General features: G+C 45.1%; 1 protein-coding gene across 1 annotated transcript in view; it reads right to left on the reverse strand.

Annotated features, from left to right (window-relative positions):
* The window catches only part of TPK1 (thiamin pyrophosphokinase 1), a 303,106-nt gene that overhangs the window by 156,787 nt on the left and 118,352 nt on the right, over positions 1-27,967 (reverse strand). Inside the window, exon 4 of the mRNA XM_048510448.1 lies at positions 3,942-4,011. Coding sequence (XP_048366405.1) covers positions 3,942-4,011 — 70 coding nt within the window. The remainder of the gene's footprint in view (positions 1-3,941; positions 4,012-27,967) is intronic.

Genomic DNA, 27,967 nt, shown 5'->3' on the forward strand with positions numbered 1-27,967 from the left:
TCCCCCGGGTTTTTTCAAGTGTCCTGGGTTTTGGAAGGCTGCCGCACTGCCTTCTGGGGCGCAAGGCAGTGCGGTAGCCTCCCGCGTGGCTGCAGGAGTGCACGGCCTTCTGGGGCGCTCACAGGGTGGGAAACGGGAGCGCCCCAGAAGGCAGTGCACTCCTGCGGCTGCGCGCACAGCCACCTGCCCATCCCAGTTTGCAAAGGTGACCATCTGGTCACCTTACGTTAGGCCCCTCCGTTCATTGGAGGAGGACCTCCTGGTGATCCCTAAAGCTATCAGGCTGGCCTCTACAAGGGCCAGGACTTTTACAGCCCTGGCCCCTACCTGGTGGAAGAGGCTTCCAAGGGAGGTCAGGGCCCTGCAGGACTTGCAGAGTTTCCGCAGGGCCTGTAAGACAGACCTGTTCCACCAGCCTGGTTAAATACCTCGCTGCCATTTCATCTGGCCTCCCATGGGCATAAACGTGGGGAGGGGGGGCGGGATGAAACGCCATTTGACACTATATGGTTCCTGGTTTAATTATTGCTAATTAGTTGTTTTATGTTATGTTTTTAAGCTGTTTTTATTACTGTTGTCCACCGCCCTGAGGCCCTAGGGCAGCGGTTCTCAACCTGGGGGTCGGGACCCCTTTGGGGGTCGAACGACCCTTTCCCAGGGGTCGCCTAAGACTCTCTGAATCAGTGTTCTCCATCTGTAAAATGGATAAATGTTAGGGTTGGGGGTCACCACAACATGAGGAACTGTACTGAAGGGTCGCAGCATTTGGAAGGTTGAGAACCACTCCCCTAGGGGGAGGGCGGTTTAGAAATTAATTAATTAAAGCAAGCTCTGCACAGGGCTGTATGCCTGTGGCTTCTGAGTCTTCTTCTATGAGAAAGGAAGCTTCATACACACAGAGGCATTCCCCACGGCCCTCACCACACTTACTGTTCCCACAGAAAAAGGAACTTCTGCCCGTAGTATAAGGTGACCAGATTTTAACATTGGTAAAGCAGGACACCATTGACGGGGGGGGGGGGGGGATCTTGATTAAAAATTTGGTCTATATGGAGCAACAAAAATTTTCATAGAACGCAAGCCGCCGCCCATCCGCCCCCCCCCCTCCAACTTCGCGCCCCGTCGCCAGACCTACCCAGGCTCTCAGGGTCCCCGGGAGGCACAGCAGCAGTGGAAGACAGCCCCGCAAGGTCAAGCGAGGTTCTGCAGCGACTGTCACCAGCACGAGACAGCCGAGGAGAGCCGGCGAAAAAGCACTGGGCGGGAAACAGGGGAGCGCCTCATAGGTTCGCCATCACCGGTGTGCCTGAAATCCCACCCTCATGCTAAGACTACTCTTACATGCTAAGACATGCTTTCATGAGGGGAGCTAAAGTAATGAATGAGGTGGTTAACAGCAACAGACTCCTCCACAAGACGCCTGCTTGTCACAGTTCTCTCAGAATTCTGTCAACCCCAAGGGTCTATTGTGCAGAGGAGAAGGGAAGATGACTGTAGGCCACTTTGAGACTCTTTAAAAGTATTTATGCCATTAAAGGCTAAACTGAACTGAACTGACTCTTTAAAAAAGTAGAGAAAAATGGGATATAAAAACCTAGTCTTTTTTTCCCTACCCTTTGAACTTACTCAGAGGCAGCCTTCACCAGGATTTCCCAAGGTACTGGTTTGCAAAGAGGTTGGGTTTTCTATCTTGGGGTGATGGTGTGAGGAAGAAATACACTTTTAGGTGCAGTCAAGAATGTGACAATTTGAACCAAAATCATATTATAAAAGGAGGCCATTTCTCATTTAGCCCTTTGGGGGTGGGCAGTATACCAAATGTAAATCATAATCAATCAATCAATCAATCAATCAATCCTATCTGGTTGCTGCTGGGGCAGAGGCCGTTAAAGAGCATCCTGTTTGCCATCTGAAAGAACCAGTGGGCAGAGACGGCATGGCCGGCCCTTCAGCAATTCCTGAGTTCAAAATACAGAAATCAAGAGTGGCAACTCAGAAGGCTTCTGTTGTTTTAGGCAGGAGTAGAGTACAAAGTTAAAATTCAACAAGGAAAGCAGAGCCAAAGCTTCTGAAAAAATAAAGAGCAAACTACAGAATTTTTTTTTAAAAACCCACATCACTGCGCTTTTGGAGGCTGTGCTATTAGACCGTGATGCTGAATTATTAAATGCTGAAGGGGAAAGATTTTTTTTTTTTACACCAGTGCAATACCTCTTTGGTACAAATCACTCCTCTAATTGCAACTGTGAAACCCATTATGCAAAACAGAATGCGAGGATGATAAGAGCCATGATTCCTTACCTGTATTCCTGGATGAGGATTTAAATACCACTTTAAAGGGTTAGCATAGAATAACAAAATCACTCTGCAGTTAAGGGCTCCACAGCTGTCCACAGTCCCTATCACCCCCCACCGCCACCCCCATACTTGTTCTCTCTGCTTTAAGCCTGTCAGTTAATATCTCATTGTATAAAAACTGAAGGGAGAGAGAGAGAAAACAAGGGTGGGGGGGAGGAAGGTAGAGAGAGAAAGAGAGAGTGAACCAAGTTGTTACAGGAAGAAAGAATCCCTTCTGGAGAGAAGAGGAACCTGTTGATTTCAGAGGTAATCATGAGAAAGAAAAGTACCCAAATTCTTCACTAACTCTAGAAGAAGACACCGTTCCTTCAAAAACAACCAATTAAATATCTGAGCTTCGGCATGGGTATTTGAGTGTTAAATGCTGCGGTGTCAGCACATTAAACCACCATTTCTGGGAAAGGTGGGTGGCATCTTGATTTTGCGAATGTATGAGACAATCCTAGATAGACCTACATTCCTCATTTCAAATGGACTTAGAAGAGGGTAACCCTTCTTAGAGAGCCAGGGTGGTGTAGTGGTTAAGAGCAGGTGTACTATAATCCGGAGAACCAGGTTTGATTCCCTGCTCTGCCACTTGAGCTGTGGAGGCTTATCTGGTGAACCAGATTAGCCTCTGCATTCCAACACACGCCAGCTGGGTTACCTTGGGCTAGTTCTTTGGAGTTTTCTCAACCCCACCCACATCATAGGGTATTTGTTGGGCGGGGGGAAGTATAGGGAGATTGTAAGCCCCCTTGAGTCTCCTTACAAGGGAGAAAGGATATAATTCAAAACTACTACTACTACTCCTCTTCCCCTTCTTAAGAATGTCCTGTAAATTACCTCTAAAGGGCTCACCAGGCCCCATTAGAAAAAGGAGGAGGAGGAGGAGGAGGAGAAGGAGGAGAAGGAGACGGAGAAGAAGAGGAGGAGGAGGAGGAGGAGGAGTTTGGATTTATATCCCCCTTTCTCTCCTGCAGGAGACTCAAAGGGGCTTACAATCTCCTTGCCCTCACAACAAACACCCTGTGAGGTAGGTGGGGCTGAGAGAGCTCTGAGAAGCTGTGACTCGCCCAAGGTCATCCAGCCGGCGTGTGTGGGAGTGTACAGGCTAATCTGAATTCCCCAGATCAGCCTCCACAGCTCAGGTGGCAGAGCTGGGACTCAAACCCGGTTCCTCCAGATTAGATACACGAGCTCTTAACTTCCTACACCACTGCTGCATTTGTTGTGAAAGGATGGAACCACATGTTATAGGCTGCACAGGGATACTGCCCAAAACTGCCTCCTACAATGTGTTCTTCCTCCTCTCCCCTATGATGAATTCAAGCTTTTTGGCACTGCGACATGAGCACATTGGGCATTTGTGCCACAGAAAAAAAATGGCACCACAACGCTCGGTATTATGAGAGAGAAAAATACCAACACAGAGATGCCATTTTCAGTGGCATCTCTGTGCTATAGGGGATCCATAATTCTGCTCAAAGGGGGTAAAAAAATAGCAAGAGGGGAACTTGGAAAGTTGTAAACCTTGAGCTCACGAATGCAAACTGCGAAGGCAAAAAGGAAGAAATTATCAGAACAGACGATTATGGATGTACCTTTCACGGCTTCCTTCTGTGATGTGATACAGGCGATTAGCACCTCCATCAGCACACGCTCTCAGAACAGCTGGAAGGAAAGGAAGAAGCTGTTAGGAAGTGGTCATCATCAGCTAGATGACAAATGTATTCGCCCAGAGATTGTTCCTTGGAGCACAGCACCACTCTGGGTCTGAACCTCAGCCCTATTACTCTCACAACAACCAGGAGGCAGGGCTGGCGTCATTAAGGCTGCCATGAAGACAGGGGAGCAAGCGGCACCCATTAGAGCAGCCATTCTCAACCAGGGTTCCGTGCAGTGGTGGGATCCAAAAATTTTAGTAACAGGTTCCCATGGTGGTGGGATTCAAACAGTGGGGTAGCGCCAATGGGGCTGGGTGGGGCACGACGGGGGTGTGGCCTGGCATTCCAGGGGCGGGCCATTAATAATTTCTCTGTTACTGTAAAAAACTCTTACTGTAAAAAAAAAGTTCCTAATTTCCAGCTGGTATCTTTCTGTCCATAATTTAAACTCATTATAGCAAGTCCTATCGCCTACTGCCAACAGAAACAACTACTTCTCCTCTAATTGCCTGTCAAATACTTAATACTTTCAAATACTTAATTTTGTGTCTAGAAATCAAAAGAAGGATACTTTCCTTAAACAAGGAACTTTACCCTATTTCTAAAACATGTTTTTAAAACAGCCCAACAGGGAGAATTATCCCGTTTTCTACCTTTGCTAACCAGCCACATAGGAAACAACAGGACTGTATGATTTTTGGACCGAATGGAACTTCTAACGGAAAAGCAGACCCAATTAGTAACCCCCTCTCGGCACACACAAATAATTAGTAACCCACTCTCGGGAACTGGTGAGAACCTGCTGGATCCCACCTCTGGTTCCGTGGTACCCTGGGGTGCTGTGAGGATGTACCGCGGCAACACTACCGCCCCCCCTCATTTTTGTGGTGTCTCCCACCGGTGACAACAAGGACATGGAGCTGGCCCACGGGGCAGGGCCTGCCGCAAGGTCAGCAGCCACCCCCCCCCCAATGCTTCCCTTCACCCTGGGAGGGGAAGGTGAGGGTGGCGGCAGGGGTACCGTGAGATATGAAGAGTGAGGTCAAGGGTACCCTGACCTCAAAAAGGTTGGGAAACACTGCATTAGAGGATTTCTCTAAGGTCTCTGAGGAATTTGGTGGCAGAGTGAGCATGGTGTAGTGGTTGAGAGGGGCGGACTCTATTCTGGAGGGCTGGGTTTGATCCCCCACTCTTCCACACAAAGCCTGCTGGGTGACCTTGGGCCAGTCACGGTTCTCTCAGAACTCTCTCAGCCCATGTGAAAGCAGGGAATGGCAAACCACCTCCTGAAATCTCTTGCCTTGAAAACCCTGTGGAGTCACCATAAGTCAGCTGTCACCTGACAGCACCGTCCACTGCCACCATTTACGAGGACTCAGAACTTCCTGTTTGAAATGTGTTGTCTTAGCCATGGAGGCTTTTCTCTTCCCCTTTCTAGTCTCAATTTCCACGTGTTCATGTTGTTATGTTGTTAAACTGGAATCTCCATCATATTTTTTTACTATCAAACCCAGGCTTTAAATAAGGGGTTTACCTTTTTAGCTATTCTATGATGGTGGCAAAATGTGTAGCTACGTTTGCTGATTACAGCAAAATAAAACTAAAGTCAAGGGCACCTGTAAGACTAACATCCTTCCTTTCAATATGTAAATTACAGGTTACTTCATCAGTTGTGATATATGTCCTGTCTGTTTCTGATTAAAGGTCTATTTCATTGATAGTTTTATGTTTATGGTCCTGGGGTGATTAAATGTCTTTTTTAAAATATAACTTTTTGAGTGGCAGCATAAAAACCTCCTAAAATAAGCAAACAGACAAACATTTCCCTATTATTATTATTATTATTATTATTATTATTATTATTATTATTATTATTATTATACACATAACAACACAGCACAAGTGTCTGGAATTCATCTCTGAATATCGAGTCCTTCCCAAGGACCTAGGATATTAGAGGCATTTGTGTAGAATATGTGCAGTTCCTAGAAGTGGACTGATGTTCTGTCCAAGTTCAGGCTTGCCAGATGCTTTTCAAGGTTTCTTGGGATTCCTCCTAGAGCACAGACTACTATGGGGATTACTGTTCTTTCTCGCCACAATCGTGCAACTTTTATTATTATTATTATTATTATCATTATCATTATCATTATCATTATCATTATCATTATCATTATCATTATTATTATTATTATTATTATTATTATTATTATTATTATAGATTTCACAGCTGCCAGATCTTTAGCTGGTTGTTGGCCTTCATTACAATTTGAGCCTCACTCAGAGGCCTAGGAAATTGTAATGTATCGGCGTAGTATTCATGCAGATCCCAGCAGGGCTGCCTTCTGAATTTGTCAGATGTTACTTTTGTCAATTCGAAGATGTTTTAAGTGCTGCCCTAGTGGTGGTGGTGTTGTTGTTGTCGTTATTATTTAGTTTTGTATACCACCCTCCCTTGAAGGGCTCTGGACGGTAACATCATATAAGTAGAGCACAATTTAAAACATCAATAATTTACAGTACAAACTTACGACTCTATCAGTATAAAAACAACTAAAACCCCCCCTATAAAACACAGCATTCCAAAATACAGTTCCTTGCATCCAGTCACTAAACCCTCCCCCCAGAGGGGGGCGGTAGGTCCCTCAGATGTTATGGGGACCACCAGAAAGGGGACTACTGAAGAGTGCCACATCAGCGGCTGGTCCCACCAAAGGCCTGGTGAAACAACTCAGTCTTACAGGCCCTGCGGAACTCACCAAGGTCCTGCAGGGCCCAGACAGCTGGAGGAAGAGAGTTCCACCAGGCCGTGGAACGGTTAATAAACCATGACATTAACTGTTCAGAGATTCTGGTCCTAGGCAAGTCACTTCATTGATTGCTTCAGGGGTCTCCAACATGGTCCCTGAAGGTGCCATGACACCCACTATCACCTTTTCTGGTGCCCACCAAGAGTTTTTAGGAAATAGGTGGGACAAGGTGGGACTTTTGACCAGCAAGGTTTACGGTGGACCACTGGAGGTTTGATTGGCTGAGCAGACTTTTATGAACACTGCTTTGGCAGCAACTGCCACCACAACACAAGGATTTTCACTGCGTGAATGAAGGTAAGCTGTGGCAGCCATTTTTTGGCTAGCTTCACCTCCTCTGGCACCTATCTTGTGGCAGCCATGTTGTGGCTGGGCCAAACACTCTGCGTCAGAATTCCAAAGGTGTCCACATTCTCAGAATAACTTGGAGACCCCTGAACTACTTGCTTCAAAAGCCAGCGATCGTTCATCACATTTTCTCCAATCAGTTGACAGCCCTAATCAAAATTATGAATGACCCGTTGCAGGAATTTATGCAGAGACATAAAAAGGAGTGAAAATTCAATTCTCGGCCTTCCACAAAGAGAAACACAGCCGCTCAGTGGAAGATTTCCTGAACCTTCCTCGCCCCCTTCACACTGCCCACGATATTGTCAATAAGATCTGCCTGCGCTACATAAAGCTTTCATTTCCACCTCCGACAGATAGCAAAAAGTAATATTCGTCCCTGCTTCCAACATGTTTCAAATAAGCATCGTGCCAAGATATTTCATATTGAAACAGAAAGGCAATAGGCAGGCCCTGCACTTATTTGGTGCAGCCCCATTTTCTTAATATTTTCAGGGATCGCTTAGAATAGTTTTTATTTCCTGGAATCACAAGAAACACAGTTGCTCATATGAGCTACTTGTCAAAGACAGCAGCCATCGAATGCTTCAAATTAAAATGGCTGCCTTATGCGAACTGGATTTTCAAGTGTTCTCCTGGAATATTTCAGCAGTTCTGTACTTGAAAAGTTATTTAGAAAATTGTTCACGAGATGCTGATCACACCAGTATGAGCTCAAGCCAAAGGCACTCCGGCGGAGTAGCAGTTCATTAACCGTTGGATGGGAAATGTCAATCAATTAGGCTGTTTTCACACACTTACCCCCCCCCCACCGTAAAAGTAATCCAGCCTGCCCCCCCCCCCATTTCTGGGAAATTCCCATTTATTTATTTTATGTATTTAAAACCATTATTAGCCCTCTTTCTCCCTTGCAGAAAAATATAAATTTATATAAATAAAACCATAACAAACACACAACAAAAACAAAATAATCAACGAAACAATTTAAAAGGTCACAGCCCAAAAACTCCAGTTGGGACGGTTAATTCACAAAAACTAAACCACCCCAATGAAGTCCTAAATCAAACTGTCTTAAATTGCCTCCGAAAGATTCAAAGAGAGGGGGGAGCAGGTTCACTGAGAGCAAGACTCATAAGACTTCCAGGGTTTTCCCATTTGACCCAGATAAAAGAGTGTGGGGGGATCTCTTTAAATTAGTCCAAAGGGGAACACCAGAGGGTGGCCACAAGTGGAATTTGTCTAATTATGTTCCACTCAAAGATTGGGGATCTATGTGTCATCTAACTAAGAGGTTTTCATATTTGCAATAACAAAACATCCAAATGAAGAAAACTGAATGACCCAAGACAGAAATTTCAATACAAACTGAGCATGGCAACACTATTTTGCGGGATACATGTGTAAATAATTCTGGCTGAATATGTGTAGGCTCATTAATATGGAAGAGCTTCAACCGTTTCATCTGCTTATGGGTCACAGCATTGTATCTCTTTGAGTGGAGCATAATTTTTTTAAAAAATTCTTCTGCACCATCATCTTTTCCTCCTCTGTCTGGAGTCCAGTCTGAATAGCCCAGCTTAACCTCAGCTCATCAGAGCTTGGAAGGTAAGCAGGATCAGACACAGTTAGTACTTGGATGGGAGACCACCAAGGAAGACTTTGTGTCTGATAAAAGCAAAGCAAATCACCTCAGCTCCTCCTTTGCCATGGTTGGGGTCCCCACAGGTTGACTGCAACTCAATGGCACCTTCTATTCTATTGACTCCAAAAGGAGGAGGAGGAGGAGAAGGAGGAGGAAGAGGAAGAGGAGGAAGAAGAGGAAGAGTTTGGATTTATATCCCCCCTTTCTCTCCTGTAGGACACTCAAAGGGGCTTACAACCTCCTTGCCCTTCCCCCCTCACAACAAACACCCTGTGAGGTAGGTGGGGCTGAGGGAGCTTCGAGAAGCTGTGACTAGCCCAAGGTCACCCAGCTGGCGTGTGTGGGAGTGCACAGGCTAATCTGAATTCCCCAGATAAGCCTCCACAGTTCAGGCGGCAGAGCTGGGAATCAAACCTGGTTCCTCCAGATTAGATACATGACCTCTTAACCTCCTACGCCACTGCTGCAACCTCAGAAGTGTGGCCGTGATGCTGATCTCCCATAGTGTTTCCTCTGCGTTACGATACAGGTGCACTGCCTCTGATTGTGGAAGATTCATGAATAAATGCCAGTGACAGACTGACACACAATGAATTGGCCTAATTATTTTGATGTCCCTCTTAAAACCGTCAGCACCCATCACGGAGCAGAGAACGCTTTGAGTTAATTACGCATTATCCGAAGTTGATTTTATTTTGCAGTCCTGAAAGCCCTGTCAAACTTTTTCCAGAATAGTCCCAAATTCTGATATTTTGAGGGAAGAAAAATTCTCCCAACCCCCTTTCCGCACAGTTTATGGTTTTCTCATTCTTTCCTTTTCTGAATCAAACACTAACACTACCCTTCATCTCTGTAGCACATCTTGCCTAGCTCCCAAAAAAGGTTTAAATTCTTTATTGTAAGTGTGACAAAATTATAACAAGAAAACAGATAAATCAAACATTTTTTTTAAAAAAAGCCACTGAAAATATGAATAACAGATGTTTTCTTCGCAGCCAGTTATTTGAATCTGACAGTGAGATGCAGATATTTTAATGCCGCCAGGATTTTCGAGGTTTCAAAATTAGGTTGTTTAATAATTCAGTGCGAGCACGCACCAACTTCAAGTTTTGATTGTGACTTTTCTTCTCGTCTGTGATTTTCTCGTCCTTTGTTTTCCCCCAAAGCAGAAGTATTGATTTGTGACACCAGAAAGACAAGCAGAGAGAAGCATGATGGAATGCCCCCCATGAAAAGCGATTTTAATTGCCATTCGGAATTTCCATCAAACAGATTTAAATATGAAAGTACTGGCCCACAACTGAATTCTGCTCTGAATTGATGTAACTTGTTCTAAGACAGAGGAAGAATGCCAGTCTGAGAGCGGCAGAGAAATAAATCCTCAACAGTTCACTGCTTGTCTCAAAGTAAGGCGACAAACAGGTTATTATATACTGGTCATTATATACTGTGTTTTAAAGTTGTATTTTATACTATGGTTGTTCACCGCCCAGAGTCCCTCGGGGGAGGAAGGTCTACAAGACAAATAAATAAATAAATAAGCGATTCCAGCGATTCCTGGATGACACAAACGTACTGGATCCCTTCCAGTCTGGCTTCCGCGCTGGTCATGGGACCGAGACGGTGCTGGTCACTGTTGTGGCCGACCTCCGACTACACTTGGACAGAGGCGGTTCGGCGCTGTTGGTGTTGTTAGATCTCACCGCAGCGTTCGATATGGTAGACCACGACCTTTTGGTCCACCGCCTCGCTGGTATCGGGGTTCGAGATTCAGCCTTAAATTGGCTGATCTCGTTCCTCCGAGATCGGGGACAGCAGGTGGCATCGGGGGGTGAGATCTCCAAGCGTCGCCCCATTATGTGTGGGGTGCCGCAAGGAGCGATACTCTCCCCGATGCTTTTTAATATCTACATGCACCCCCTGGCGAGTCTAGTTCGGAGTTTTGGGCTGCGGTGTCATCAATACGCTGATGACACCCAGGTCATGTTCTAATGGAGGGCAGCCCGACCTCAGCCCCTGATGCTCTCCAGCGTTGTCTTGATGCTGTGGCTGGTTGGTTGAGTGCAAGTCGGCTGAAGTTGAATCCCACTAAGACGGAGGTCCTGTGGCTGGGCCGGGGGGAGTGTCCGGTGGCCTTTGGCCTGCCTACCCTTCTTGGTGAGACGTTAAAATTAACTTTGTCCGCCAAGAGCCTGGGGGTGACTCTGGATCCATCTTTATCATTGGTGGTTCAGGTCACCCAGACAGCCCAGGCAGCTTTTTACCATCTGCGGCAGGCCCGGCAACTGGCCCCGTATCTCTCCCGTTCTGATCTGGCCACTGTGATCCATGCCACGGTTACCTCTAGATTAGACTACTGTAACTTGCTCTACGCGGGCTTACCTTTGGCCATGATCCGGAAACTGAAACTCGTACAGAATGCGGCAGCCAGACTCCTTTCCGGAGCAACAGCAAGGGACCGGATTACTCCGGTCCTATACCAACTGCACTGGCTGCCGATCGAGTACCGGGTCATGTTTAAAGTTTTGGTTTTGACCTTTAAAGCCATTCGCGGCTTTGGCCCTGCATATCTAAGGGACTGTCTCTCCCTATATCGCCCTTCTAGGCCCCTCCGTTCATCGGAGGCGGACCTACTGGTGATCCCTGGCCCCAAGGCGATCCGGCTGGCCTCTACAAGGGCCAGGGCTTTTACGGCTCTGGCCCCTACCTGGTGGAACAGGCTTCCAGGTGAGATCAGGGCCCTGCGGGATTTACAAAGTTTCCACAAGGCCTGTAAAACGGACCTGTTCCGCCAGGCGTATGGCCAGCGGGATGATATCAACTGCAACAAAAAGCAAACATCTGGCCTCCCGTGGGTTCATAAAAGGGGGAATAGAATAGCTGAAGCCATCTCTAGTCTAATATTTTATGTATTTTAATTAACTTATATATATGATGTTTTAACTTTTTATTTTGTTGGAAACTGCCCTGAGCCTTCGGGGAGGGCGGTATACAAATACAATAAATAAATAAGTAAGTAAGTAAGTAAGTAAGTAAGTTTTCAGTCATCTTCTGTTGAGGGATTGGATGCGAGAAATTCAACATGGCCACGTGGAATGAGAGATGGTCCTCACACATGGGTGATAGGGCAGCTGTGCCGGCCCCCTCACTGGGAGGGACCACAATCATCCATCGTTTAATCCCCTGAAGGAGAAGACAAAAGGAGAGCAGGCTCTTGCAGCCACTTGTGTCCACCCCATCTTGGGTTCGTGGAGCTGGCTTCTGGTGACCTCCACTCACTTGACAGGGGGCAAGGGGCACCCACCCTTGCTTCTGGTGTGGGGGAAGGGCATGTTTCTAGGACCCCAGAATCACTAAGGTTGCCACTGCATGGAAGATGTCTCCTTCAGGCCTTGACCTCATTCCCGTTTCTTCTCTCTGTCCGAGACTGCAAAACCGACGGGTAACTCATGACACGGCTGGTGGAATTATCATGGTTTGGAGGATCACAAGGTATGCAGGATTAACCTATGGGGACTGTGCAAAACTGACTTTCTATATATCTCTGGAACACCAGCAAGGATACCAAGATTGCCCCTGGATGTTAATAGCTGCCCTGTTCTTTTTGTCTTCTATCTCATATGTGAACCTCTTGGCATGGAAGGTGGGGTGGTTGTGATTCTTATAGGAAGCTACAGTGGTGAAGTTGAATAGCATTGGACTAACTTCCTGGAGACTTAGGTTCATACCTCTGCTCTTCCAGGAAGCTCTCATTCTAACCAGGCCTTCCTCTAAGACTGGTGTCAAACTCGCATGATGCTGGCAGGGGATGATGGGAACTGTAGTCCATAACATCTGGAGGGCCGCGAGTTCGACACCTATGCTCTAAGAGCTGTTTGGGGGATAAAATGGGAGAAGGCCAAGTATGCTGTCCTGAGGTTCATAGAAATATTACTTGGGGAGAATCATCTCCAGTGTAGGCATTTTTTTTAGCCTTAAGGAAAAAAAGAAAGGTGGGATATAAAACAAAAAAAGAAATTCCCCAGCTTGGTTTTGTCGTATGTTAAAAACAGCCTTTTCCTGGCTTCTGTGCCAGAACACGAATAGTAGAAGTGGTGGATATCATGATATATGAAAAAAAAGAATAAAAGTTCACTAAAAGGTCATCTTCTAAGTTAGCAGAAGTTTGCAAACCCAAAGGCTGGAGACAGTCAGTCTAAGGGTGATGGAGCAGTTAACCTTTAACATGATTGGTGGGTTCAACTGTGACTCTAGACCAATGAGAGGCTGATGCTTGGGCGGGGAAAAGTATCCTATTGGATATATACATTGTATATGCTATACCAAGTTCAGATTAGATAGAGTTGAGTCTAAGTTGAGAGTGTGTGTTCAACTTTGTTATTGCAGAAGAGTTCTGTATAGTCTTATAATCTTGTATAGAATAGACTTGTGTAACCTTGCAACTGCTAAAGTAAAACCTTCCTATGAAAAGAACATCTTGCATGGAGAGTATTCTTTTCCAGAGTAGTAGGAGGCTGCAGTTAGTGCAAAAAGCCTATAAATCTTCTCATCTTACTAGAGTGACTCCACTTTAAACTCTGCTGATAGTGGAGAAGGACAAACTATCACTTATTGACATTGAAAGCATAGATCAAACCTTTCCCACTCTGGGCGCAAGAGGTGGGGCCATGCCCAAATAAGAGCACCTAACCCCCTTCTTCCCTAGTCCGGCATTGGAGAAAGTTCAGACAACAAACTGCAGTATCATCAGAGAAGCCACCTGGTCTGCCTCTTCTCCCTGGACTGCTATAATAACACAGGCATTTTGCTGGCAGACTAAATATTGTGGATTTTTTTAAAAAAAATGGGGGTTGGTGCTGAAGAATATTTAAATAGCTCTGACAGTTTCCCGTTCTTTGATTTGTTCTCCTAAATTGAACTGAGCACAGACTGCAAATTGGAAAATCTGTTTTCTGCTGTTGCTTGTTTACATACTTTTTTTATTTAATAACACAGAGGGCATTAACTTGACTGGCAGCGATTGGAATGGACAGTTTTTTATCAGCGCAGAATACAGTGCGTGGCAAATCTTCACCCCTAGGACTCATCCCCGACTCTATTGTCAATGATGACTTTCTTTCACCGCACTCTCAAAACTCATAACAACAAAATTGCATTATTCCATTTTTCTTACAGGGAGATTGGAGTATTAAGAAGCATAAATTGAACAAATCTAACCCAATTGATACTTTGGTGAAATATAATCCGTGACAGCCTGCTTTTCATATATAAGATTTTTTTCGCTTCAAAAGCTCCTAGAGATTAAGTGTGTAAAGAGCAAGGGGCTACCGGACAAGCTAGGTAGAGAACAGATTTACTACAGCAAGCAGAAAAGAATTGCTTTCCATATATAGTTCCTAATTCATTCACAGGATATACTCTCCTCTATTGTTCACTTCAGATATGTCTGTGTGTGTATATATACAACCTCTAATGAGCAGATATGCTTCCTGTGCACACCAAGAAAGGCAATTCCTCTTTTCATATCACATTTGGTTCTCATATGCCTGCAGTTTGTGCCAATGTATGAGACTGCACCCTAAATACATCATTAGTTTGGTAAGGCATTTGAGAACTGAACAGTGAGAACATGATAGAAAGGATGGGTAAATAATGAAAGGCAGGCCCACAGAGAAACAAGGAAAAAAGGCCGAGCATTTAAAATTGCCCAATTAATTCATTTAGAACACGAGGGAAACATTCATAACTATGATTACTGGGATGTACCCATAATGGATACCTTTGTGTATATTTGTATAGCCTTCTAGAACCAAACTGGAACAGTATTTGTACAGGAGAGCCCTAGTTTAAGCCCGCTGATCACATCACAGGATGACAGAATGTTGAGAATGTAGGTTGGAACGTTGAGAATGTAGGCTGGAATGTTGAGAATGTATCATAATGAATGTTGAGAATGCATCGTATGGAATACTTCTGATATCAGCAACACCCACTCATACCCGATTCACCTACCAAACCCTTCCGCCTTCTAAGACTACCCCACATATCTATCCATACAGGTTACAAACCTACTGTTTGAAACAACAAAAGCACCAAATGGTATGTTCCTATGCCTGCGCTGAACTGCAAAAGACACATCGTCTTGCCAGTGAGAGCATAAACAGTGACAAGGTATCCCTGAATGAACCTGAGGACATCTTTAGTCATGCACTGCCCTCATGGAGCCAAACCACCTTAAGCAATACAAGGGATTGGTGCTTTTAAGGAGAATTCAGACTCAGATTTTCTATTTTTAGGAAGGTCACCAGGGAAGTGAAGAGATAATTGCTCAGGGCTGGTGCCTCCAAGGGAAGTGAAACATCAGCCCTGGGCAATTATCTCTTCACTGATCAAGAATATCCTATGTGTACAGTGGTGGGATCCAAAAATTTTAGTAACAGGTTCCCATGGTGGTGGGATTCAAACAGTGGCGTAGCGCCAATGGGGCTGGGCGGGGCACGATGGGGGCGTGGCTGGGCATTCCGGAGGCGGGGCATTAATAATTTCTCTGTTACTGTAAAAAACTGTTACTGTAAAAAAAAATTCCTAATTTCCAGCTGGTATCTTTCTGTCCATAATTTAAACTCATTATAGCAAGTCCTATCGTCTACTGCCAACAGAAACAACTACTTCCTCCTCCTAATTGGACTGCCTGGGCTCCACAGAGAAATACTTAATACTTTCAAATACTTAATTTTGTTTCTAGAAATCAAAAGAAGGATACTTTCCTTAAACAAGGAACTTTACCATATTTCTAAAACATGTTTTTAAAACAGCCCAACAGGGAGAATTATCCCGTTTTCTACCTTTGCTAACCAGCCACATAGGAAACAACAGGACTTGATGATTTTTGGACCTAATGGAATTTCTAACGGAAAAGCAGACCCAATTAGTAACCCCCTCTCGGCACACACAAATAATTAGTAACCTACTCTCGGGAACTGGTGAGAACCTGCTGGATCCCACCTCTGTATGTGTATCATATCTGGGAACTTCAGTGTTTTTGAATATGACGAAAAGTGACCAAAAGTGTTGATGGGCCCAGTGGTGGGATCCAAACATTTTAATAACACGTTCCGATGGTGGTGGGATTCAAACAGTGGCGCAGCCGCACACACGCACCTCCAGTCCCTATTGGGCAGGGTGGTTGCTTTAGTAACCCCTTCTCGGCACTCAGAAAAAAATTATTAACCACTTCTAGAGAAGTGGTGAGAACTGGTTGGATCCCACCTCTGGATGGGCCTGGCTATTTCCTACCTTCCAGGCATTTTTGACAGTCAGGGTACCTTTGCACCATGCTAGAAAGATTTCCTCTTTTTGGATTGAATTCTACAGAGCAGATTTGCCAGCAGCCATGTTGTCTTCCAGCACAAGGACCCTTCCCTGAAGGAAGAAGCATCTTAAGAACATAAGAACTAGCCTGCTGGATCAGACCAGAGTCCATCTAGTCCAGCTCTCTGCTACTCGCAGTGGCCCACCAGGTGCCTTTGGGAGCTCACATGCAGGATGTGAAAGCAATGGCCTTCTGCGGCTGTTGCTCCCGAGCACCTGGACCGTTAAGGCATTTGCAATCTCAGATCAAAGAGGATCAAGATTGGTAGCCATAGATCGACTTCTCCTCCACAAATCTGTCCAAGTCCCTTTTAAAGCTATCCAGGTTAGTGGCCATCACCACCTCCTGTGGTAGCATATTCCAAACACCAATCACACGTTGCGTGAAGAAGTGTTTCCTTTTATTAGTCCTAATTCTTCCCCCCAGCATTTTCAATGTATGCCCCCTGGTTCTAGTATTGTGAGAAAGAGAGAAAAATTTCTCTCTGTCAACATTTTCTACCCCATGCATAATTTTATAGACTTCAATCATATCCCCCCTCAGACATCTCCTCTCCAAACTAAAGAGTCTCAAACGCTGCAGCCTCTCCTCATAAGGAAGGTGCTCCATTCCTCAATCATCCTCGTTGCTCTTCTCTGCACTTTTTCTATCTCTTCAATATCCTTTTTGAGATGTGGCGACCGAACTGAACACAGTACTCCAAGTGCGGTCGCACCACGGCTTTATATAAGGGCATGACAATCTTTGCAGTTTTATTCTCAATCTTCTGTCAGGGAAAGCTCCTCACACCAGAAGAAGGTTCCACTTCTAGCAAACAGAAGCTATGTGATGGATCTGGCTTTTTCATGACATCTTGTCTAAGTTTTTTTCCATGTTACACTCACTACTACTACTACTGCTGCCACATAGGATTTTATATATGAAGGTCCTATGATTCTCCCTACATTCTTTCTTGATGATCAGAGAAAACTTTTGTTGCATTTGAGTAAATGCAATTGAGCCAAACGTATAGGTAAAGTGCAATCACAAAATAATCAAAATACTGAAGGCACTGAACCTCGGCTGTGTAAGCATCGCAATTCCTCCAGTTACAAATAAATCTTTAAAGCATGCAAACAAACAAGTGCAAAAGTACAAGTGAAACTGTTCTCCTCCCCCCCCCCCCGTGAATCTGTTTTTGCTGCCCTGTACTTGGCTAAGACAGAGTGGGGGAGACACAAGCCAGGTTCAACAGTTCAACAATAGGTTTATTATTTGAGAGAATCAAGACCCTAACTCCTCCCTTGGGTCTATCCAAATCAGAGTACTTGCTTGTCTTGAACAGATTTGAAGCTGTAGACTGCGTCTTCTCTTGGTTGCTTTCAAGAAAGTCCACTGTGTCTTGCTTCCTTTTAGTTCTTTCAGTCTTTGTCTGGTTCTAATTACTGTTAACCTTAACTTGTGCTCTATGGACCACCATATACTACTATGGACCACCATGTCCGTCACGAATATTCCAGTCTCCAGCTACCCTTGGCACCTCGCTCTGACTGACTGGCAAGAGCTAAAACGGGATTGCTGGGTTAAGAAAGAAACTGCCTATTGGGAAATGTCTTAAAGGGACAGGGGCTAACTAAAGTACCCTCTCTTAGAAGACTTAACAATGAACAAAACCCATGCTAACTATGGGGAAATTGAAGCTTAACGGGGAAATAACAAAAGCCTCTGCGGGGCATGACAGAAACAGAAAGCAGCAAAGCCGGCAACAAGCATAATGTCTTTCCCAATGTCCAAACAGAGTCTCGAAGTCAGGAGGGTACAACAGTCCGAAGAACATGGTGCAGAAGCAGAGCAAGGGGAAACTGCGCCCATGCTGCAGCGGTGCCCAACCCTGCCATATCCCTGCCATGCCCCCACCATGGCCTGGCCATGCCTCCGCTGCAGCTCAACCCGGGGCACTGCCCTCCCTGCCACATTGGTGCTACGCCACTGACATGGTGTTAGAAAAATCCAATCCAGAATGAGTTCCCAGGTATTTGCTAATTTTCATGGAAAATTTTCTGTTTTCTTTCTGATTCCTGTTCTTCCAAAAAATGGACATCGACAACATCTTTCGCACTGATGTCCTTGCTCACTATATTCAGGGAGTCCTTTGCATAGAGAAATGCTCTGAATTGTGTGACCCAAAGAAGCACAAGTCCAGCCCCTCAGGCTGTTTGAATGTATAGATGGACTGTTAATTGTTATCATGCACTTGCAGGCTCAACATCCCATCTTAGTAGGAAATTAATTTTAGCAAAGCTTTATAAAGTCAGGCACAGATTCTGCCAATCCTCTTACAGCCCTGCCTGGAAAAAAAACCCTCCTTATTTCAATTACTCCATAGATTGGTTCCATTTGCAAATGGCAAATTTTAAGATTCTTCATGGACGACTGCTAGCGTGTGACTGACTAATATATAGTTGTGCGATTTTTGCCTTCCGGGCACATATGCCTTTAAAATCTTCCCACTCCTCTGGATCCGCGGTTCCAACTGTGTTAAATATGGAACAGAGTTTTGCTTCCTCTTCAGGGGCCTTCAAATCGGACCACAATTATCCATTAAGGAAAACATTATATTTAGAACACTTCCAGCTGTTCAGCAAGGCTGTTAACTAGAAATTCACACCAAGAACAAAAAACGGGGCATCTCCCAGAACATCTCATTGTGAGAATCATACATAAATATAAGTAAGTTTGTACTAAATTTTCCCACTGAAAATGTTCAAGGCAAAAAGTTTCACCATCTCTCCCTTCGCGTCACCTGCTCCTCAAACTGTTTGCTATCTCTTTTCTTAATTCAATACCAATTTTTTTAAACGTGGGATTTTTTTTTCTGAACCAGTCCTCAAGAATAAGAGCCAAACGGGAAGATAGCCCATCCCCAAATCTGTCAGGGAGATGCAGCGCCAACTTAGACCCTGGTTTTCTTTTGTTGTTTACTTTTAAATACCACTTTCATGAGCCAAAATGGCCAAACACCTATTTCAACTCTTGAGACTAGCATGTGGGAGGGGGAGCGTGTCTTCAACCCCCACACTGCTATCCCCGACAGGCTCTCAAATGGTGCTGCATCCCTCAGGTGCGTTCAGGGATTTGGTATCTTCTAGTTTTGCCTGAAGCAACCTGATAATGGAATAACATGATAATGAAGCTACATAATAACGTCATGTGTGCAACCAATCAAATGTGGATGAGAAATGACATCACACAGACAAAACAGAGTGAGGGCAGAAGACATGGTCTCAGCTGACTTTCTGAAGCAGTGGTTCTTAACCTGTGGGTCGGGACCCCTTTGGAGGTCGAATGACCCTTTTACAGGGGTTGCCTAAGACTCTCTGCATCAGAGTTCTCCATCTGTAAAATGGATAAATGTTAGGGTTGGGGGTCACCACAACATGAGGAGCTGTATTAAAGGGTTGGGGCATTAGGAAGGTTGAGAACCATTGTTCTAAAGACACCTACAGTCACTCACATTTTGCTCCTGACCACATCCTAAAGCCAAATTACACTGAGGGCAATGTTTTTTTCTGTCCTCATTTATATCATCTCACAACTCATCTCTTTAATCACTGGGAATGGCTGCATTCCATGATGGATGACATTTTCTTGAAAGATCAGCTCCTCCTCCTCCTCCTCCTTCTTCAGGAGAGAAAGGGGGATATAAATCCAAACTACTCCTCCTCCTCCTCCTCCTCCTCCTCCTCCTCCTCTTCTTCTTCTTCTTCTTCTTCTTCTTCTTCTTCTTCTTCTTCTTCTTCTTCTTCTTCTTCTTCTTCTTCTTCTTCTTCTTCTTCGACATAGCAGCCATGGTAGCCACAAAGAGTCTGAGAAGGCAACTGAATTCATGGTAGGGAAGTACACAGAATGGGAAAAATGTGAAGTAGGTGAAAGGCATGAAGATTGCGGGAGAAACATGTAAACATACCATGTAGCGGGAAATGCTTTCAATCAAGAGATCTCCCATGTAAGACAAATGTATTTGGGTGGCCTTTCTGAAGCTTGTTAATGATTTTTAATTGATTTTTTGTTACTAATATTTTTTTCAGACTGCTACTTCTTAACTGCTATTCTGATGTGTTTCTGGCAGGATTGTTTATGTATGCTTTATTTCCATGGCATACACCTTCTTATATGACCCTACCGCCCCTCCCCCCTTGGGGTTACTGTAGGAATTGATAGCAGGCGCCATCTCTGTGTTAATGTTAATTTTAATAATGCTGTATTTTAATGGGGTATGGTTTATTTAATTTATTAGAGCCTGTTTTAACTGATACTACTAGATTTTAATCTGACTGTGCTCTATGTATATGTTGTTCACCGCCCTGAGCCCTCCAGGGGAGGGCGGTCTATAAACCCAATAAATAATAATAATAATAATAATAATAATAATAATAATAATAATAATAATAATAATAATAATAATAATAATAATAATAATAATAATGCTTACATCAAGGAGAAAGATGGACTGGACACACTTTTAATAAATAAATGGCCATTCAAAGACAAAATAGTTCTATATAATCAAAATTGCAACATATAAACCTCCTCCGCAAATAAGGAAAATATTGTTTGCTCAAAAAATCGTTGGTTGTGACGTTATGAAAAAAACGCCACATGGTATGTGTTTGTTATTTACAAATTTATATTTCTGACATAATAAAAATTATTATAATGCTTTTAAAAATCCACGGCATTCTTACATAGTGCCCAGGAGAGATTTTTTTTTTACAACTAGGTTTTTTGATGAAAAATTCTTGCTTGTTGGTGCACTTTCAGCCTATCAAAATCAACAGCAGTGAAAAAAAGCAGAGGTTAAGCACCTTTATTTATCTGTCATCTAGTCTCCCGTAAGGCTAAAATTATTGCAGATGGAAAGAACAGTGGCGCACTCCCTTTTTCCTTTTACAGTTAAGTTTTAAAAGTGACAAGCTATAGGAACCTTTGCTGCCTGTTCAGTGAATCACCGAAGAGTTTGCTGCACTTTTGGTTAAGAAGAATGACAAACTACTTTAATAGAATTTTTTTTTCATTTTCCCTCCTCTTTATATATTTGCATCCAACACTTCCTTCAAGGACTTCAGAGGGATATGTCTTTCCATCTTCCCTGCAAGAGGCTGAGAAAGAGGCTGCACACAGGCATCACATTAATGGAAAATGTGCATGAACATGGCTTGTTGGCACATCACAGCCTGCTCTTCCTGCCCCCTTCTTCCATGACAAGATCACGTTTTAAAAGTAGGGTTGACCAGCAGTGGCGTAGGAGGTGAAGAGCTCGAGTATCTAATCTGGAGGAACCGGGTTTGATTCTCCGCTCTGCCACCTGAGCTGTGGAGGCTTATCTGGGGAATTCAGTTTAGCCTGTGCACTCCCACACACGCCAGCTGGGTGACCTTGGGCTAGTCGCAGCTTCTCAGAGCTCTCTCAGCCCCACCTACCTCACAGGGTGTTTGTTGTGAGGGGGGAAGGGCAAGGAGATTGTAAGCCCCTTTGAGTCTCCTGCAGGAGAGAAAAGGGGGATATGAATCCAAACTCCTCCTCCTCCTCCTCCTCCTCCTCCTCCTCCTCCTCCTCCTCCTCCTCCTCTTCTTCTTCTTCTTCTCCTTCTCCTTCTTCTTCTTCTCCTCCTCCTCCTCCTCCTTCTTCTTCTTCTTCTTCTTCTTCTTCTTCTTCTTCTTCTTCTTCTTCTTCTTCTTCTTCTTCTTCTTCTTCTTCTTCTTCTTCTTCTTCTTCTTCTTCTTCTTCTTCTTCTTCTGTGCCTAGAAGCTGTCAGGAGCTTGGGGGCCAGGGACATTGGATGGGAGGGGGGGTGCCAGTGTCATTTGTGACATGACATCACTTCCAGAGAAAAGCAGAAATAATGTCATGTCGCTCTAGGAATTGCTGGAGGCGCACTATGGTAAAAGCATACTTCTACCCTGCCTTTGTCTTGCAAAGCAGGATCTTTGCCTTACAATGAGGCACAGCCAATGCAGTGAGCAAGGTGGCTTACAGTAAGTCACAGCCAACTCTGTAAGCAAAGAGGCTTAGAGTAAGTCATAGCCAATGCAGTAAGATTTTTTTAAAAAAACTTTCAAATACGAGTCTTGGCAGGAGAAGTTTTGGTCCTTTCCTTAAACACAGAAGAGAGCTGAGATGAGCAGTCCCACCTGGAAACACTTTCTCTCCCTGGTGGCACAGCAGGAAATTTCTAGGCAAAACGTCTTTTGAGTGTCTCGAGGCCAGGAAAAGGCCAGGAAAGGGCAAGGCAGAGCAGAGCTGAACTATCTCTGGTCAATCCCTGGACTCACACATCATGGGTAAGAAGTGGAGTTAATTTTAACCACAATTCTCCATCTGTACGGTAAAAAGGAACAGAATCAGTATAACAATGGCTTGTGGATTTGGGTGTGCCAGGGCTATCAAAGGAGGAGAGGTTTGGGCTCCTGCCTCTGGCCTAGGGGATAGCCACAACTCCATTTTTGTATTGTGGAAGGCTTTCACGGCCGGAATCACTGGGGTGCTGTGTGGTTTCCGGGCTGCAATGTATGCGGTAGATGTTCTTAGCAGCACTCTCTCTCCTGAGCGTTTCGCCTGCCATCTGTGGCTGGAATCTTCCAGAGGGATCTGATAGTTAGGAAAGGAAAGCAAGTGGAGTATATATACCTGTGAGTAAAGGTCAATAGGTGAGGGCATCTGAATAGGAGTGGCCTGACAAGTGAGTAACAATGAAGTGTAGCATGTGAGTAGCAATGGAGATAGCAAGGACAATAGGTGAGGCATCTGAATAGAAGTAGTCTGGCCTTTGTTCCCTTTGATTGTTTATTGTCTATAGTTCGACAGAGTCCTACAGGAAAGGGGGGATATAAATCCAACTCTTCTTCTTCACTGTGAGGTTCCTTTATGCCAGTGGTGGCGAACCTTTGGCACTCCAGATGTTATGGACTACAATTCCCATCAGCCCCTGCCAATTGGCCGTGCTGGAAGGGGCTGATGGGAATTGTAGTCCATAACATCTGGAGTGCCAAAGGTTCGCCACCACGGCTCTATGCACTGCGTCCCACTGCTCTATTAAGCAAAACCTAAAGCCCTGTTCTAGCCTACAAAGCGCCCCCCCCTTCAACGTAAGTGGCTCTTCCACTGGAGGAAGACACAGTCAACTAAGTAGTAGCAAAACCCACTCTGACCCACTCAGCAGGGACCTGCAGTCCGTCTTGTCTCTATGACAACACATTTGGGTTTGATGCCTCATTGTGTTAATCCATAGATCACATTTAAAAGACTTTTAAAAGAAAATGTATGGAGTATCTCTCAGATTTCCAAGTGTTCCCTTCAATCTCTGAGAAATGTAGAGCACAACCCTATGCGAAATTACTCCAGTTAATTTCCGTGGGTACCATTCGGAGCAGAATGTGGTGCCGGTGGGTACCACTGTGCCCATCAACACCGTTCCTGGCACCTGCCAAGTGTTTTTAGAAAGTAGAATCACAGAATCATGGAGTCGGAAGAGACCCCAAGGACCATCAAGTCCAACCCCCTGCAATGCAGGAACACACAATCAAAGCACTTCTGACAGATGGCCATCCAGCCTCTCTTTTAAGAACCTCCAAAGAAGGAGACTCCAGCACACTCCGAGGTAGTGCATTCCGCTGTCAAACAGCCCTTACTGTCAGGAGGTTTTTTCCTGAGGTTTAGGTGGAATCTCTTTTCCTTCACCTTGGACCCATTACTCCTGTCCTAGTCTCTGGAGCCACAGAAATCAAGCTTGCTCCCTCACCAACATGACATCCCTTCAAATATCTAAACATGACTATCATGTCACCTCTTAACCTCTTCACCAAACTAAACATACCCAGCTCCCTAAGCCTCTCCTCGTAGGGCATGGATTCCAGAAGTAGGCGGGGACAGGTGAGGTTTTGCTCAGGAAGGCTTTGGACAAGCAACTGGAGGGTTGCTTGGCCACATAGATTTTTAATAACATTGTTTTGGCAACAGCTGGTGTAACCCCCATGCTCAGAATGGGTTGACCCAGAAAGGGGTGGAGACTCCAAGCTGCAGAGCTCATGTAGTTTGCAGGAGACAAGGCTACCAGACTGGGACCTTGATTTCTATAAGCCCTTAACACCTTGTTAAGGTAAACTGCAATATTGTTGGGAACTACTGGGAAGGTAGTTGTTTATTTTTGCTATGTTGTAAATGTTGGAGTTTATTGTTTCAGGGTTTCTTTTTGTGGTTGAAATGGGTGAGAGTTCTCCTGGAAACCTTCACCATGTTGAATCCTGTTCACCAAGCCCTTGGAGTCTTCAGGAGCCAACCCACTTGCAAAGAAGAAATGGACTTGGCATTACAAGACTGTAACTAGGACTTGAAAATGCAACCTAAACAGGACCTTGAAATGTGATGTTAAATGTTGATGTTAAACATTAAGAAAGTAAACCATTCTGTTTTTAAAAATTTGTTGTTGCAAACTCATTCCACGTTCTGCCCCACAGAACCCAGAAGCTGAGGTTACACTGGCACCACAGAAGAAGGTTCGTCATTGTACGACTGAAGGAACCCTGTAGCAGTCATTTTGAGATCAGCTCCACCTCCTGGAGTAGACATTTTATGGCTGCGCTGACAACATTCCCAAGGAGCAAGCAGGCTCAAAAAGGTTGGGGGATCCCTCTGGAGTAACTCTCCAGAAGAGAGTTCTGGGGGCCAACTAACATACGAAGTCAGAGTTGATAAACTCAAACCAATATTCGGCAACTTCTTCTGAAGTGCTATCGGATGATCCTGCAATCAGTTCCTTGGTGAGGAGGGGGTAAGAAAAAACATGAGGTAAAAAACTACTTCTGGCAGTGATCTATGGATGCTGCCAGAAATATTGTCCGATTCCTGAACAGAAGAACAGGTGTGAGCTAGCGAACTTTGACAGGATTTGCAGGGCATCCATCTATCAGCCTTTGCCACAGCTGGTCCAGGAGACGAGAGGTGGCGAGACGGAGCGAAAACCTGACGGAGTATGGAAAAAGTGTGTCAGGATTCACTCCCACTGGACCGGGACTGCCTTTATCATCAGGTGACGCCAGGCAGCTGTCGAGAGCAGAGCTTTTGAGAAAGGCAGATGTTCCATTTATTAATTCTATTATATTTTCAAAATACCTAGGCCGCATTTTCATTTAAAGGGTGATTGACAGCAGTAAATCAATATAACCACTGCGAAAAAGAATCCAGGAAGGGCATCTACTCACTCTCTTAACACCGCAAAAGATTCGACATTCTGTATGGTGGAAGGACTAGGTTCACTGGCTGGCTGAAGCTATGTACTTATTTAAAACCATTTATATCCTGCTTTTTCCATCTCAGGCTCACAGCTGAGTTGCCAACTTCCTGGTGGTGACTGGAGGTCTCCCGGTCTTACAACCAATCCCTAGGCGACAGAGATAAGTTCACTTGGAGAAAACGTCCATCTTGGAAGATGGATTCTATGGGATTATACCCCATTGAGGTCCCTCCCTTCCCCAAACCTTGGTCACCTCAGGCCCACTTCCAAAATCTCCAGATATTTCCCAGCTCGAAGCTGGCAGCCTTACTAACAATCTAACATTAGGTTGTAAGGACACAAAACACCACAGTCTAATACCATGGCTTAAAAATGCTCTGATGAGGACATGCAAAATAAAAATACACACAATGTACTGTCGAAGGCTTTCACGGCCGGAATCACTAGGATGTTGTGGGTTTTCCAGGTTGTATGGGTGTGTTCCAGTAGCATTTTCTCCTGACATTTCACCTGCATCTGTGGCTGGCATGTTCAGATCCATCAGATCCTCGGAAGATGTCAGCTACAGATGCAGGCAAAACGTCCGGAGAAAATGCTACTGGAACACGGCCATATGACCCGGAAAACCCACAACACCCCAAAAACACACAAATCACAGCTTTTATAACCCAGAGAATTACACCAGTAAATCAATTTGTACTGTTCAAACACACAGGATTTAAAATGGTTCAAAATTAAAAGCAATGCCAAACTTAAAAAAGAAACACAGCCAAGTTTATTATAGAGTTGGACAGCGTGCGGTTAGGACCCACAAGAGCAAAAGAAAAAGAGCCTGCGTTCAGGCCTAGGATCACACATTGGGCACAGAAGAGAACCAAGGGATGCATCCTCAGCCCTTACAACTGGCAAGTAACATGAAGTCTCTGGATATGCTCTGGATATGCTTGACCTGCTCCTGCCCTTCTTGCGACCTCTGACTGCTGTTGCTCAACAGGGCAGAGAGAAGAAAGTGCCATGTTAAATGGGGGCAAGCAGTGTTTCCAAGCTTGACAGAATCACTTCCAGCAGGACTTGGAAGTCATGTCATCACATCAGACCGACACTCTAGCACTGTGGTGGCGAACCTATGGCACGGGTGCCAGAAGTGGCACTCAGAGCCCTCTCTGTGGGCACGCATGCAGAGGTCGTCATGCGATAATAGTGTAATTATTTCAGGGAGATTATTAGCATTAAGCCTAAGACCTAGTTTTGGGGGAGCAGTGTAGGTAGCCCTGTTAAGCGCTGTTAAACCCTACTGATTTTCATGGGAAGAACGAAAGCATGATCCTTTACCTGGGAGTAAGCTCGGTTGCTGGCAATGGGGTTTGCTTCTGTGTAAACCCTCCTAGGGTCGTGATTCACCCGTTTGAAGAACTGCACAGTTGCTTCAAAGCAAAGCCATCGACTACCACCAAGTTTACTCCTGAGTAACGCACGCCTTGGAGCCAACCGTTTTTTCTATACTAAAACCTCAGTATTCAGGTTAAATTGCCATGTTGGCAGTTTGCGATAAATAAGTGGGTTTTGGGTTGCAGTTTGGGCACTCAGTCTCGAAAAGGTTCGCCATCACTGCTCTAGCATTTGTCCCAAACTTCATGGCTAAACCATTTCCTTGGGTAGCACCAGAAGCGACGTCATTGTGTTGGGGACAACCCCGATGGTGTAAGTCACCACCTCCCCCAATTCCCATCATTTGTGAGCCACAGGCTGGCAACCCTATCTAGCATGAATACAAAACACTTGCAGCCCCAAAGCTCCGGTGGCAGGATGCAATGCCACATAGGGGCTGCCCCACTATCTCCAAAAGAGCTTTTCGGCGGAAGGGCGAGGCAAACAACACCCCCCCCCCCCCACCGCCAGAGACCTCTTCATTGGGCTCAGTGAACAGTGCGAGAGCCAGGGCCGTGGTTAACTGCTGCAAACCTGGGGTGGCAGCTGACTAATGGGACCGCCCCTGGCATGCCGCTGCTCCACCAATGCAGCTACCAGTGGCGTGGGAGGTCTGCCACATGCTGGGCACAGTGTCCTTGCACCGTGAGGCATGGTGAATGTCATCCACTGCTGTTTGTGCCCCTCCACCAGAGTAAGTACTTGGAAGAATCTGCTGGCGTGGGGGTGCACCACTTCCACAGCACAATTCACTCCCTTCTTTGGATGGGGCTGTACGTCTTCTGCTTCTGAAAGGCCTGCTGCACTAGACTGCAGAGTTTTGTCCTTTTTTGTTTGTTCGTTGTTTCCAACTACTCTAATTCCCACAACCTTGCCTTGCAGCAAATAACCTAAATTAGGTATCGCTGCCCATCAGCCTGGCCTTGGAAGACTGTGTAATTCGGTGCTGTTCAAACAGAAATTGCTAGATAGGGGATGGACGCTGACTAATATTTCCTGCAAACGCAAGCACCTTCGACCGCGCAGTATGATTTGCTTGGTTCCCTCCACTCATCAGCAGGAGCATTTCAGAGGCCCGTTCCGCACATGCAGAAC

The sequence above is a fragment of the Sphaerodactylus townsendi genome, linkage group LG11, assembly GCF_021028975.2.
Source record: "Sphaerodactylus townsendi isolate TG3544 linkage group LG11, MPM_Stown_v2.3, whole genome shotgun sequence".
In the NCBI taxonomy this organism is placed as follows: Eukaryota; Metazoa; Chordata; class Lepidosauria; order Squamata; family Sphaerodactylidae; genus Sphaerodactylus; species Sphaerodactylus townsendi.